The sequence below is a fragment of the Caloenas nicobarica genome, chromosome 2 (genome assembly GCF_036013445.1).
Source record: "Caloenas nicobarica isolate bCalNic1 chromosome 2, bCalNic1.hap1, whole genome shotgun sequence".
Lineage (NCBI taxonomy): Eukaryota > Metazoa > Chordata > Aves > Columbiformes > Columbidae > Caloenas > Caloenas nicobarica.
This window is the reverse complement of record NC_088246.1, coordinates 91,333,784-91,350,305: the sequence shown is the minus strand read 5'-3', so window position 1 is coordinate 91,350,305 and position 16,522 is coordinate 91,333,784. Positions and strand designations below refer to the sequence as shown.

General features: G+C 37.7%; 1 protein-coding gene across 1 annotated transcript in view; it reads right to left on the bottom strand.

Moving 5' to 3' along the window:
- Positions 1-343: 343 nt before the first annotated feature.
- The window catches only part of ABCA13 (ATP binding cassette subfamily A member 13), a 190,392-nt gene continuing 174,213 nt past the window's right edge, over positions 344-16,522 (bottom strand). Inside the window, 4 exon segments of the mRNA XM_065629402.1 lie at positions 344-430; positions 3,058-3,195; positions 3,955-4,060; positions 15,418-15,510. Coding sequence (XP_065485474.1) covers positions 344-430; positions 3,058-3,195; positions 3,955-4,060; positions 15,418-15,510 — 424 coding nt within the window.

Genomic DNA, 16,522 nt, shown 5'->3' with positions numbered 1-16,522 from the left:
AAAAAAAATCTACTATACACTGTGACATTTCAGATCAGCTTTTTTTTTCCCCCCACGAAGCTGCATTAATTAGGCCATTTATATTATAGAATTCCAGTCAATTAAAAAGCATTACTTTGGCAGATTTTTGGTCTGAATATAGCAGTCTCTTGTTTTACTGAGAATTGGTAGCATTCTTTCTGGCCTACAAATGCAAACTCACTTCTGCTTCTACTATGCGTTTCTCATACACAAATTGTTGACAGCTGGGAAGTTATTGCATGTAAAATGCACATATACATATACATACACAAACATGTACACACACACACATATGCTACTGAAGCTGTATCCTGTTTTGAGCCTAGACTGGCAGGTGGTCATGATGAACAGGAGATTCTTGTGAAGAATGCAGAACTCCTTGCTGTTGTGTAGCAAAGTTAATGAATACCTGTAACACATGAAAAAGACAGGACTTTCACAATAACAGTACTTGACCTGAAACTTTGAAAACATAGCTGACAATATTTTTAGTTGCTTTCACAAGCTTTTGTGACACAAAAATTAATAGTTTATTTTGAGGCAAACCCTGTAGACATATATTTTGTAATCTCTGGAAATAATTCCTTTTCACCTCTCCAGCTAATACAGTGATTGATTAATTATAAAAATAATGGTAAAATGAGTTACTAACATATATGAAAATTAGATTTTACTGCTGCACAAGTTAGTGGGAAACAATTGTTTTAATTTGCTTTGAAATCACGCAGCTAAGGAATTTGAGCTTGTTTTTTCTATCAATAACTATCACAGATGAGGGTCTATATATTTCAAGGTGAAAGTATACTTCTGAACATTGCAGAATGATGATTCAACAACTAACATTCCTCCTTGACATTTTTTAAGCAGGTCTTACTACAGAGAGGCCTGTCAGATTTTTAATCACACAGCTACTTGACAGCAAGGAATGGGGAGTGAAAGATGGCTAGTCCTGATTCAATTGATTGTATTCATATGCAAACAAACTTGGGATGCATTATAAGGGCGTTTGTTATTCAGAACTATTTTCCTGTTTAAAACTGACAGCTAGTCAGAGAGAGGAAACAAGGGTAGGTGACTGAGGTGATGAATCACTATGAATAATGGAGAGGAAATAAGCTTGAGCGAACAATGGCTGAACAATCAACAAGCTGAAATTACCTTATATGCAGCCATTGAATGAAAAGATCATTTACAAGCATTTAATAGATCAGTACAAATCAGAATGTTTCATTAATTATTTGCACACAGGAAAAAACACACCATCTATAATGGAAAATTAATATTTTGACTAGATGTGACTCTCTCTGTAGAATACATAACAAGAAGCTGCATATGAAGGTGATCTAGCACATCACAAGAACCCAGAAACCCATCCTTGCCATCGCTCTGTTCTTCCTTCTACGCAAATAGGATTTCACAGTTTTAAGAGGTGGGATCTCTCCTATCTGCTTGTGCATTGCTACTGTTCCTTAGCGTGCAGCATACTTATTGCAAAAGAAAGCTTTCAAAGGAAAATATCCTGCAAGTCTAAGGTTTACTGTAATTTGCACAGACTGGTTCAGCCTTAACAAAGACAGTGGTAAGATTTCAACTTTTGGACCGTGAAGGTCCCATGGTCCCACCTTCTCATCCCACACAGATTTGGATATGTGTCTAAGCACTAATCATATTTGCACAGAGTACAGATATGTGGCCTATTGTGATGTTTTTACTGTAGAGCATAGAATCATAGAATGTCCAGAGTTGAAGGGACAAGGATCATTGAGTCCAACTCCTGTCCCTGCACAGGACAGCCCCACAGCTCACACCATGTGTCTGAGGGCCTTGTCCAGTCTCTTCTTGAACACTGTCAGGCCTGGGGCCGGGACACCTCCCTGGGGAGCCTGTTCCAGTGCTCCACCACCCTCTGGGTGAAGAACCTTTTCCTAATGTCCAACCTAAACCTCCCCTGGCACATCTTCCTGACACTCCCTCGGATTCTGTCATTGATCGCCAAAGAGAAGAGATCAGCTCCTACCCTTCCTCCTCCCCTTATGAGGAAGCTGTAGGCCACGATGAGATCTCCCCTCAGTCTCCTCTTCTCCAGGCTGAACAAACCAAGCAACTTTAGATTCTCCTCATACGGCTTCTGCTCTAAACCCTTCACCAACTTACGGACACTCTCTAGTAGCTTAATATCTTTTTTATCCTGTGGTGCCCAGAACTGCACACAGCGCTCCAGGTGAGGCCGCACCAGCGCAGAGCAGAGCGGGACAATCACCTCCCTGCCCAGCTGGCCATGCTGGGCTGGATGCACCCAGGACACGGTTGCCCTCTTGGCTGCCAGGGACACTGTTGGCTCATGTTCAACTTGCCGTCAACCAGAACTCCCTCTCCATGGAGCTGCTTTCCAGCATCTCACCCCCCAGTCTGTATGTACAGCCAGGGTTGCCGTGTCCCAGGTGCAAAATCCGGTACTTGCCCTTGTTAAACTTCATGCGGTTGGTGATTGCCCAGTTCTCCAGTTTGTCCAGATCCCTCTGCAGGGCCTCTCTGCCCTTGAGGGTGTCGACAGCTCCTCCCAGTTTTGTGTCATTGGCAAAGTTACTAAGCAATCCCTCAAGCCCTGAGTTTAAGTCATTAAAGACGACAGTGAAGAGCGTTGGCCCTAAGACAGATCCCTGTGGAACCCCACTAGTGACTGGTCGCTAGCCCGACATAACCCCATTTACTAGAAACCTTTGAGCCCGGCCCGTCAGCCAATTGCTCACCCACTGCATTGTGCGTTCATCCAGCTGTGTGCTGTACCGGAGTGTTAATCTCCAGTGTAAAAGCAGTAGGGATCATGAAATTACTGTGTAGACCTGGAACTACTGGTATGTCACATACATTTGGCTAATCCATCAAATGCTGTAGTGTTCTACTATACCAATAATTACAATACACAGCATCTTCAGGAAAAAAAAAAGGGGGGGGGAGGGAGAGAGGGAAGATGGAGGAAAGAATGGGGGGAAAAAAAGAAAAATAAAATAAAATATAAAAATAAAAAAAAAAAACCTGCTCCAACGTGGTCTGGCTAATGGAGTAGTGTTTGATTCGGAGAATAGCTTTGTGGTTCTCTAGAACTCTGAAGAGCTCTGCTAAACATCCCTGACTTCGTGGTACATGGTACTCGAGCAAGTTGAGATGTTGTCCCTGAAAACAAGCAAGCATGACAGAAACAGGCAGATGTAAGTGAATTAAGTTACACTTGGTTGTAACCAGGCTAGTTTCAATAGGCTCTCATCACAGTTTAACGTGGAAAACATGTATTAAACGAGAATGTATTTTGTCTACATTGGTAGCACAAAGAAATGTTCATACTCAAGAGCACATATTTTGTGCATGTTCTGAGATGATTTTTTGTTAATCTTATAAAAGATATATAAATTTAGGACAATTTTATGCTCATTCCCTAAATGCAGATAAAGTTTAAAAAAAAAAAAAAAGCCTTGAGAGTTTTTCTTGGAATCTAATTACTGTAGGTCTTTTACAAGGCTTCATCTCAAAGCACCTCAGTAAAGACAGAGACTTATCATCTATGTATCATCTATGTATCATCTATGCACCTTATTAGAAAGCAATCAAAGCAAATACTCCCAGTGACTACAATGCACTCCTACTTCAAGTGGACACAAGGCAAGTTCAAATTCATCAACAATAAAAGCAAAAGGAAATTATCACTCAGAGAAAGGTCTTGTTTATTTATGTTGCCTAAATTACTGTTTGGAGTTGATCGAATCAATATCACAACTCAGATTTTTAAGAATTTCTTAACTGGAAAATAAAAGAGATGCTCATATATATTCTTTTCAGGAAAAGATCAATATATCCAAATGTGTATATATTGTTCCTACCAGCCCATACTTAATCCTGCCATAGAACAAATACTATGATGTGAGGTTTTAGCTGTACCTTAAACTGTGTTCCAGGAAAATGCAGTTGTAGATGGTCCAAAATCATTCTTTGATAGCTTATTTCTTTACTAAGCCAAACCTTGACAGAATAGCCATCTCCAAACCTAAGAATGATACACAGTACACAGCAAAATAAATCCATTTGTCACTATGAAGACAGGAACAACATTTGTTTCAATTGATTTTCTTGTAATGGTTATGCCAAATAACATCATGTATGTCTACTCCATTATCACAGTGATTTTAGTGTTATACTATTGAACAACAAAATTTCAATGAAAAAGTTGTTAAATCAATGATAACAAACAGAAACAAACAAATAATTTGTTATGCCTTCATTTTAATTACTACGAGATATTTTACTATGCAAGGCACCTGAACTTATGCTAACTAAAGTGTACTTTAATTACCACATTGCTTTGAATGGTTAGCAAAAAACTGTGATTACCGATCACAAACACAGAAGAAAAAAAAAAAATCCTTTAACTTTTCTAATGAGAAAAATTGGCATGTAGCACTATTTTTCAAATCTTTTAACAAAGTTGCACAGCTTTTATTGTAGCAACGAGAGTACAATTGTGCTTTACAGATACACAAAGGCAACTACAGGGGTATTTAGAGAGATGACAAAGTTAATTAATTTTCTTCAGCTGTATGGCCACACAATCTGTCTCAGGATAATTTAGGAAATTAACTTCTCTTTCTCAACATACATGTGATAGAAGTTAAGTACAGGCAATGTAACCAACACATTATTTTTTTAGATTTACTCACTGCTAATATTTAGTTGGGGAAGTTACAGTAAACCCATAAACACTGAAACGGCAACCACATTTTATGCACATTGCTTCAGCATTACGAGTTATGCAGCACCAGCTCCCAGAGCAAGGTGCAAGGGCAGAGCTCAGCAGAGAGGTGAGGCGACACGGGGCTGCTGCTGCATCTCTCCTTTCCCAGTCCTCCTTTGCAGCTGCACGTCCTCCCTTTGGGTTCACATCCTTCTTCAGTTGCTGCCGCTGCTGTTCCTTGTTGCCGGTGAGCAATGGAAAGGCAGAGCTGGGAGTGGGGCAGGGAGCTCAGACTGCGTTGTCCACATCTCCCCAGAAATCTGCAGCTTCCTCCATCTTCCCGCTGACCACCATTCTCACATCCTTCACTCCAGGATTACTTCCATTTCTTCACTCTCCAGCTCCAAGATTACTCATCGCCAAAACCTTTACTACAGTTCTCTGGTTTCTAGGGACTATCCTCTGCATTACTCCCTTGTGCCAATACCCTCCTCTCCCATGTCTTTTCTGTGTACAACTCACGATCCAGGGTAGCAGGTGGGTTAATTGGATCTGATGAGTGTGAAATGCATCTTCATGTGTTCAAAGCAGATGTATCACAGAACACTCTGTGACGCTGCCCTTTTCCAATATAGAAAAAAAAATGTTTACAGAATATCAAAGTCTAATGAAAAATAGAAAAGACTATTCTGAGACATCTGTCCAGTTTAACCACTGTCTGAGTTACTCCCAGCAAAATACCCACGTGAAGGACCACATATTCCTCATCTATAATACGTGAGTAGCAATGTAGGGGCCTTAGCTTTAATTTTGTGTTTGAACAGAACCTCTCTTAGTATAAAGTCATAAAGTTTCCACTGAATTCAGAGCAGTGCAAGTTTCCCCAATGAAAAATTCTACACTGCAGATTTTATTCTACTAAGAATTTTACATGAATTTGAAATACAATTTCCAAGGATCTTCTCAGAGAATAATCCTGTTTCTTTCTGTAGAATGAAACTGTACTTGCTACACTTTAGCTATTACAACATCAGCTTCTACATAAGCAGGTGTACTGCATGAAAAGCCACATTACAAATAAATTCTTGTTTTTTCTGCTCTTTGGTGTTTTTGTTTTTGGAATAAAACACAACCACTGAACTGCTTGAAAGGGGTTAAGATGAAACACTCCTGATGCACTGTCTTCTTTGTTGATTCCTGAAGAATGTTATATGAATTAAATCCTATTGAGTCCAAGCTGCAGAGTACCAAATATCAAGTGAGCAATAAGACCTGACACCTGAACAGTGCTGTTACACAAAAGAGATCCAGAATAAGGTGGAATCCAAAGCAGCGGCTGGCTGATTTGCTTTGCAATGATTTACTAACGCATAATATATCTCTGATTAAATTTTTTAAATGCATAGCATCATCCCTGAAAAAATACATGTGACAATAAAAAAGGTGTTACAAAGATATAGTTAACAAGGGTGTTCAATTTAATTGACAGCCAACCTGAGGAAACATTTTACAAGAAATCATTGATTTTTACCAGTTTTCTAGCATCTCTACACAGCCACCATTGAATTACTCTTTGAAAAATGCTTGCTTAAGGAGACATTTAACTGTCTTATAAAATGAAATTGTTGTATGTAATGAAGTTTTGAAAGAAAATTAATCAAAATTTTGATTAGCAAAGACAGAGAATTCTGTGTTAATTTGGTTTACTTCTAAATTGTAAGTGGTATAAAGACCAGCATGGTACAGATAAAAAGCTTTAAAAGATTTTTTTTTTTCTTTTGGCTAGTCAAATTATGATGCTTCTATACCTTGATTTTATAATTCATTTTAGTACAAAAACTCCCCATACAGAGTAAGCTGATCAGCAATAAACATTTCCCCTTGCTATAATCAGCAAGCTGTTTTCAGTAGTGATCTGAGGCAATGGAAATTGAGTTGACCATTTTTTTTACTCTGTTTTCCTCTCTTATTCAGACAATGTCATTAATTCAGAAACCTAAAGTAGAATTACAGGGAAAAGTCCAATCTGGTTTGACTAGCACTGTTACTATCAAACCTTTAGCACCTGATAGTTCAAGACCTAGGGAGGGAAACATTATCATTAAAATGGCATAAATTGAGCCAGCACACCTGTTCAACAGCCATCTGCTGCAAAAGAATCATCATCTCCTCAAAGCTATTCAACAAAGATATTTTCCACTGCTAATTTCTACCACATTACTTTAATAACACCTGCATTTTTATTTGTGTACACATATACACAAACACACATATTCTGACAAAAAAAAAAATTCGTCTCTATCCTCTCTCTTCTCTCTCAGTCAAACTAGATGTTCATGCTTGACTTTCACCTCATTAAAGGTTCTGAGTATTACTTATTGAGTTCTTTACCTAGTAAAATGCCACCATGAGACTGAAATTAAAATATCAATTCCCAGATTGGTTGTAAACTAATTAACTTAAGTATTAACAACAGCATCAGCTGCAGAATCATGGGCTTAGCAAGGACTACAAAACACAACCAAGAACTCCATACCTTTAATTACTGAGGTCCTCAAGCTAGCTGAGCAGCTCAAATAACAGGGGAACAAAAAGAACATAAAATGGCAACAAGGAATGGAACAATTTCTATATCAGGAATTACTTAATAGCTTAAAACTTTTTACCATCGAAGGAAGATGACAAGGTGGTAGAAAGGTTTTTTTACAGAGCCCAGAATCATGACTGGCCTAAGGAATGTAACTAAGGAGCAACTCTTCACTCTTCTATGTTTCTCATGCAAGAATGGGGGTAACAAACTAAATTGTAGGGAAGGCAATGCAAAATGAGTTAAAGGAAGTAATTTTCCTTACAGCACATAGGGAAACTGTACAACTTATTGACATAGAATGTGTTGGATGCCAGAACTTAACATGAGTTGAATAACAGATTAGAGAATTTCACAGGGGAGATGAGGGGGGCAGAAATCCAGTAAGCCCACCTCTGGCTTAGGAAACCTCTAAGCAACAAATTGCTGAAGCGTAGCTGAGTAATGCAGAAAAGTAACTTCATGTGCTTATCTTGTATCTGCACTTTTCCCTTCTGGTTGCTGACAGAGAGAGCATACAGTGCTAGCCGGGTCTTTGATCTGACCTCACAGTTGTTTCAGTATCCCAAAGAGGAGGTCAGCCTGGGCTAATCCGCCCAAATGATTCCTCAGTTCTCAGAAGGGTTTTGCAGCCCATGATACGGTTCCACAGCCACACTGCCAGCAGTACAAGGATAGATAATATAAAACTACTTCAGATAAGTGGCTCACGTAAGTTATAGTCACACTGGAATAAAGTGGAGCCAAATCTACACTGATGAGAAAGTCCCCTGGCTGATTTCCTGATGCTCTTTCTAGCCTTGCAATGGGAATGGAGGCGGATTTAGTTGCACAAAGGCTGAAAATTCTCAGAAATAACCAACTAGAAGAGTTGCCACTGGGAGCAGATCAAGTAATACTAGCTTTTCAATGTTCTCTTCTGCCCATTTCTCAGAGGCCCTGGTTCAGAGATTTGAATGGAGGCAAGAAGAGAAGTTGCTAAAACACAAAGCCTGTGGCCACGCAGCTGAGCCTACACACGGCTGGTCACAAGGGGTCCCTAGGGAAAATAACTGAGTGGGGGTTTTTTTTAAGCTTGATCCATGAAATCCTGTTTTCTGTGAAGGGTGGAAAAGAAAGTCCATTATCAGCAGACTTCTATTTGCTTAAATATATATATATATATATATTTTAAGCCCGTTGGACTTTGATTCTCCACAAATGAACAAAACTAAACCTGGAAATTTACAGCAGGATCCAGAATGACCAGTTCACTGAATCACACTTTTCCCTAAACCCATTTACCATCTCTTCATCTCAGTGAAACTGCTGAATGTAACCTCATGAAATCAAGAACACAGCCCTATTTCCTAAACTCTGACGAATAAGAAAAGCATCCTATAATCCCTATGCTTTTTTTCCACTAATCAAAGATTAAATTTCTTGGAGAATGTTGTGCTATATATATACACATCAAAAAACTACAGCTCTCAAAAAGTTTACCGGTAGAAATATAATGTGCATACTTTATGTATGCACTAGTCTGAATGATCAAAAGTTTGCTTCAAAATCACATTATTGGATAACAAAATAAAAACTAATAAAGAGAACATTGACACTTAATGTCTGCAAGAAACTGCATATTTTAGAGTAAATGCCATAAATCAAAGAGGGAGAATAATTTGCTACTGTGCCGTTTGCCCCTCTGCTTTGGTTTACATTCATTTTCAGACAGATATGGTTCTACTTTCCCAAAGTGAATAAGCCTCATCTAGACAAGCTAACTGAGTTATTCCAGTATGATTGCTGAAGCACAAGATACAGATTCAGGTCATTTCCCTTTCAGGCCCTAGACACAAGTACAATTTACAATAAGAACAAATCTTGAACAAGATTGAAAACAAAACACTTTGGAAAAGCATTTAAAAAAAAGAAATAGAAAAAGAAATAAAACTATTAAAACAAATATATCACAGTTTATGATAATTTTAAATCACATGATAAATTTAATTATGCTATAAAATATCTAGGAAGGACAAAAGTTATTAGATTTGAAGTAGTTTTTTTTATTTTAAAAAAAAGCTAAAATTAAATGTAAATATACTATCACTTGTGAAATATTGATTCCTTCTGTAATTACTCAGAACAACCTCAGTGTTGCTGAAAAAACAAACAAACAACAAATAAATTACACAATCTATCTTACATACACTATTAATAGATTTTTTCATCATTTTTTAATTGATTATGATTTTTCCAGGGTAACAATAGAAATGTGAAAACAGTTATTAAAACAAAGAGTAACACTTGTTCGAGTACATTGTACATGCACTACTTGTTCACACACACTCCAGGCTTTCATATCAAGCCATCTAAAGTTGATTTCTCTATTCAATAATGTCATTGCCTTGACAGTGACAGCCTCGGGTTTTGAGCAATGCAGGGTACAACCTTGCTTTGCTTTTTGAATGTGGGCATTTAAGTGCTTCGGGGTGATTTCCAAATATGTAGTAAAACCTTCAAAAAATCTTGTTAATTATATATACATGTGCACACACAAAACCTGTCTGTATATGAGTTTGTATGTTTGCACATACAGGCAAGTATCAGAGATCTGTTGCTCTTGTAATATTTATATATTACATTCCCAAAGAAACAGGAACAGCAGCATCATAATTCTGTGCAAGGCTGATGCTACAGCCTACAAAGAACCAAAACTGTTTCCTCAAAGTACATTCTGGGCCTCAACAGTGAAAAAAGCATCACAAAGTGACATAGTCATTGTGTTGCTATCACTGTTTTCTGGTGTATAGTTGTTTTAAGCGAGTTTGAAGAAAAAAAATCAGGATATGACACACTAAAGTGTGTAGTGAAAGAACCATATGAACACTTCAAGGTCATACCTCAAGTTAAAAAGTGCTAGAATGGAGATCAGCTGTGAAATTAAAATTTAAACCACTGGTATATCTGCACTGTGTAATAAGTTTTAATTACATCATCACATAACATCTCTTCATAAAGTCCCTATCATCAATGTCTTATAAGATATTGGAAGACTGGAAGTACCTCTCAGGCAATCGGCTTTATTTGCTGGAATATCTAGAATGACGTTTTTCGCTGCTACTTTCCTATCCATGTTAAGCACCCACCTTGAGACCCAAGGCTCCAATTTGCAGAAGGAATTCACAGCACTTTCAGAAACACCCACAGCTACAGCTGAAGTTAACAGGCATTGTATTTTGAACGGAATGTTAAACAAACAGAAAATATTTAGCTATAAACTGCTCAGACTGACTACCCAAACTCTTTTAGTTTAAACATCATGCTTCGGTTACTCCTTTATAAACTGGGAATAATTATTTCAAATCCAGTTTCCCAGTAGTACTTTGGAAAACACAGATGTTGATATTTATGAAGCATTGCTCCAATGAATGCTGATAATACTGTATTTAGAGACAAGTTTGAAAACTGTCTAGTAAAAACAGTACACAGATCACATACTAGGTAAAGAAGAAAATATGAATTCTTAACCGTATGCTTCTCATTGAATGAACAGGTCCACAGATATAATGCAATGTCCTGTGGAAAACACAGTATAAAATGACAAAAAAAAGAATTGTAATGCACAGCACGGCTCAATTAATGTTGCACGAAGTTTTACAAGAATGCAAATATTTGCTCATTTCTGAACTCTCAGTCTGTGTGTTTTTAAAGGTTTAAGAACTCTTTTTTTCAAGCTTTCTTCTGGGAAGAGAAATTAATAGCTATATTACACAAATTCACATCCACCACATTAATACATTTTTCATGTACAAAAGGAAATTGTTTTTTAGTGAACAGGAATAATATATTCACTTCTATACTTTATGGCATGTAAGAAACTTACTGCTAGTAGATCTATTAGTATAACACTATTTCCACTGAAGGATGAAATATAGATGAGATCTTTAAACTTATGCCTTTCTTTTCCATTTAAGAAATCTACATGTGTGAGTTTGATAAAAGCAATAAAATATTCTCGATCAACGTTCTAAGAAAAAGGTAAAGTGTAAATAGCTTGCCAATAGATTTTCCATTCTATACTCTGCTATAACAACTGGATTAATTGTTGGGTAATTTAATCAGATGGTGTGCTAATAAAATTTGAGCAGACTTGATGTGTGTCCAGCACTTGAAAAATTGGTATGGGTTTTTCAGCTACAAGAAGTCTGTCCAGATGGCCCTAGAATGAAGGACAGTATGCAGAATGTTGCTCCCAGAGGACTGGCCAGCTGTATCTAACATGGAAATGCTTCTGTGAATTTTTTAAAAAACATTACTTATAATGGAGGGTACTGGAGAGAGCATTTAAATGTAATCCATTCACAATTTAGAATAATTGACTCAGCTGGCAGGAGTAATCTGAAATTACATTTTAATGGGCACAACTGCTAACACATCTATCTCATACAAACTACATCTAGAACTAAGATGCTAACTTTTTGGAAACTGCCCTTCAGTTCACTCTTTACAGCTAACACTTTTCTTGGCATTATTCAGAAATTTGCCACCTGCAACAAAAGGTCTTTCTAAAGAAGTCCAACACTTATTATCCTACTGAGAAACATTTGAGGGTACTTTAAATCTGTTTAAATACAGATAAATATAGTCAGGCCTCAACAGTTGCGAACGGAAACCCAAACAACTACATCTGTAGCAAGATGATATTTTTGGACGAGTATTTTCTAACAGGCTTGCACAAGAGCTGGGAAAATTAATCAAGTCTCAAACATTAGAAGCAGCATGTGCCACTTTTTATATCCCTATGAAGCTTTTATGTTTCATATTAGCATCTTCCTGGAGCTTGCAGAATTTTGTACTGCCATCTGACAATGCTGTATTCAGTCCAAGATTGTGGTCTTTTACATCTGCCAAGGGCTGAAAGTGTAGTGAGAGAAAGCCAAATCCTTGAAACCCCATCACAATAAAGTAGAAAATTTAACAGGACCCCAAGGAAGACCCATTAAGCCTTCATCACACATCTATCAAAAAGGTGATCATAAGCTAGACTTTACAGGCTGGAATTGTACTAAAGGAAAAGCAAATATAATGATTCTGACGATTTCCATCAAGACAGACAGAATCACTAGGAAGGGAAGAAAAAGTGTCATTATAGTGGACATAGCTACATTTAAAAGAGGAAAAAAACTATTGACACTTGCTAATATAATCACAAGTAATATGAAAATGTGCTCCTACTGTTATTTGTTATAACATGGGACTCATTATATCATAAATAAAAGCTGTATAAAAGTTTTATTTGGTTTATTTCTTTGCTGTTAAATCATGAAGGGAAGGGAAGGGAAGGGAAGGGAAGGGAAGGGAAGGGAAGGGAAGGGAAGGGAAGGGAAGGGAAGGGAAGGGAAGGGAAGGGAAGGGAAGGGAAGGGAAGGGAAGGGAAAGGAAGGGAAAGGAAGGGAAAGGAAGGGAAAGGAAGGGAAGGGAAGGGGGTTTCTTAACTGGGTTTCTTAATCTCCTAACAATTACTTTATTTATTAGATGTGTGATATCCTGCGTTTTATAACACAGCACTGTCTTGGCAAGTAAAGAAAACCACAGTCAGGAGTTCTGTCTGGAGGAAAGTTTGGAAGCTAGAGTAAGCAAGAAAATAATAAGAGTACAGGGACAGTCTTTGGCTTCTCACCAACACTTATCAAAAGTTTTCCAGAGAAAGCATGGAAACATCTTTGCTGTATGCTTAATTAAAGAAAAACAGAAAAAAGGCAAGCTTTAACAGTTGTGCATATATGAGGGTTTGAGATTGTGCTCTCTACAGTGGCTTTGCTCTCAGAAACCAAGAAAATGAATTAGGCAGTCAGAGCAAATTCAGACAACTGCATGACTTTAAATTCTTTGATAAAGCTGGTGACCATTTTTCCCTAATGAAAGCTCCCAAAATTTTAGAAAAATTCAATAGGTTCCTAAACAATAAGTTTGGAAAATGTGGAGGCTAAAACACTCAATAAGCTAAGAGTTAAAGGGATTTTAGTTGTGTTTTAAATGCTTTAAATGAACAATCTTAGTGCACCTTCAGTTACACAGTTGCTGTGGAAAGTCTCAGCAATATTTGTATTCAGCGCACATACCTTACCACATTAATGCCACTGACATACATTATAGAACTGTCATGGCAATACAAGGAACACAAACCTGCTGATAGTATGAAAATTTCTTAACACAGAGATGGTCTGGGGTTTTATAAGTTACAATTATTTTAAACAAATAATTGCTATGAATATGACTGCCAATCATTCTTATCACAACCTTGATTCTTGAATGGCTGATCTGTGAATGTCTTTATATCCTCAGAATTAATTTGAAGATATTTCTAGCATGTCATATTGTTTACTCTTCTGCATTGATTTGCTTAGTGTGATCTGAAAGAGGTGTATCTACAGAGACAGTGCAACAAATTGAGAAATAAGTATCCTACTTATATGAATATGGTTCATACTTATGAGTATGCTTATGATGTCTTGTTTCCTAAGAAGGTGGATGAAAAGATACTGCTAAAGGAAACATCAGAAGTGGTAAAACAATGAGAAAGTCACTGAGAAGATAAAGAAGAAGCTAGCCTTTGTGGAATGCCTGATTTTGCCCTCTCAAGATGAGGAGAGACATACACTCACTCCAGAGGATCTGAAACATAAAAGGGAGAGACCCACATTTATCCTGACTGACTTTATGCACTCAACTGAAGTGACTAATACCGTTTTTCCTAATTAGGGGACACGCACATCTTCAAAAAGCAGTTTCATCTGCCTGAGGTCTGCATTGTCCACAACAGACAGCTGTCTCTCTTACTACAAATGAAATAAAGGGTGCCTGCGCTCCTGCCAAAGTGCCCCAGCTAATGGGACAAAAGGCCACTCTGTGCTGTGAAATTTGGGAGTAAGAGACAGGATGGCAAAGACAAAGAGCTAGATACAAAAAAAAAAAAGAAAAGCAGAAAGTGATGAAGAGCAAAATTGAGGCAACTACTCTCTGAAAGGTATGTAAACATAAAAAGATGGCTAGGATCACACAGAAAGATAGATGCAGGCCTCATTTTTTCACTATCCAGTTGGTAAGGTTTCTAGCTGAAAGTTTGTCTTGATTAAAAAAACAAACAAACAAACAAACAAATAACTTGGAAGGAGAAAGCTTATTAAAATAAATGCAAATCAAGCCCGTCATGCTAATGTAGCTGTGAAACAAGAGCCTACAGTTCTACTCAAAGGGAAGGACAGAAAGCCAAAAGTGTCCTCAAGGGACAAGAAGTTATCTGAGACAGAGATAACTTCTGCCCTGTAACCACTGCAGACAGCAATTCTAAAACATTTCTATAGAGCTTGTTTACATTGTCAAATCTATCTGCACTTAAAAGTGCTAAATACTGAGCTAGTACAAAGCAGTGTGGCTTTGCTGCTTGTAAATGATTTGTATCGTTTTACACAGCTTACTGGGTGTCATAAAAATTTTACTTATTCCTGAATGTAAATGTTCTAGCTATAAGTTGCAGCGACTTTCCCCTCAGCTTCTGATCCTGTTTCCTTTGTGGTGGTATGAGCCCACCCTCATTAACAGAAATTAATTCATGAGCAGAGTTGAAGCAGAAGAGAGGCTTATGCACACCCAGAAAAGGACACAGAAAACATAGCATAAATATCTGCAAGTGCCAGTGAATTCAGAAGCAGAGATGGTTCAAAATATATTGTTTTACCGGCTGCTGACCTGTTAAAAGTGCTTCTTCCTGTTACAAGAAATCCTCACATGGAACCAGTTTATTTCATCTCAACATGTTGAATTCTCACAACGCATTTCTCAGGTTGAGTGCAGAAGTGCTTCATTTTAGATACAGATCTCTCTCTTTCAATTACCAGTGCAGACCACAAAGCATTTTGGCAATGCCATATGTCAATCGAGCTTGCTAAGATATCCTAATTGTCTCTTTTTTAACTTTAGTGATGGCAAGAAAAGAAAGATGTGCTCAGCAGTCATAAGTATTTATGCCTTGGCACTATTAAAATGTCTAGCCAGCTCTTAGATTGAATGTAGCTGCATAAGGTTTCTCGTTGATATATAATACCTGTTTTTAATGTGCTGGGGAGAACCAAGACACTTGAAACTTCCATTGACCATAATAGCAAGCCGTGTGCAGAGGGCTTCACATTCTTCCATACTACAAAATAAAAGGGGCGGGGGGGGGTGGATATTAAAGAATACTAGCAAAACCAGTGAACACTATTAACATTATTTATACCTAACTTTAACTAAAGTGGAAGGAATCTGGACAGCTGCAAAAATGGGTACACAAAACCTTTGGCTTTAAAAGCAACAGTCAAATTGTAACCCTAGACAGTGCATACCAAAAGTTATTTACCACATGACAGCCAAAAAAGAGTCCTGAAATGGAATTTATGTTTTCTGTCCAGAACTAATTTGACGATGCACAATGCAAAGCTTTTATTACCACAGGCAAATACCTGATAGGCAGTGTCAGAAAGTCTCAGTGAGCGCCATGGACTCTGTTATTCCCTGTAATATCTGTTTGTGGTCATTCTGAGCTAAAGGATAGAGGGATAGGAATGAAGTAAGTTTGCTCAGTTTGCCTCTTGTATAGTATTAATACATGCCCTTAAAAAGTATATTACCCTTAGTCGGATAGAAGATGCAAAACACTACAGTCCAAACAGAATTTAGGACATAGAAATGCAGATGAATGGAAAAGCAGGATCCTGTTTGATGCAACTGCTTCAGAGGATAAATAATAACTTTGACTTGTAAAGCTTAGGGCAGATGGGCTGCTATTCTACATATTATACAGAATTGTGTGACCAGTTCTTCCAAAGCATTCCATTAGATGTAGGACATCAGTTGGGACATATCCATCACCTCAAAGAGGAATCAAAGTTTTTTCATACTCCTGCAATTCACTGTATGCACTCCCCAACCCTTCTGAGAAAGCTAAACAAGCGTCGTCTTGTGTGTCTCAGCCATGTGCCAGTCCAAATTAAAGTGCTTTTACTGAACAAGCATAGCAACTAAGTACTCTCCTAGGAATAATTTCCTTAAAATAGGACAGGAATATGGTTAAAATTGCCAAACCACTGTATTTGAGAGAGAAGAGGAGAAGGCTTGCTAATACACCTTTCCACAAATCAGGAAGTCAGCTGAGTCTCTTTGGGGTACAG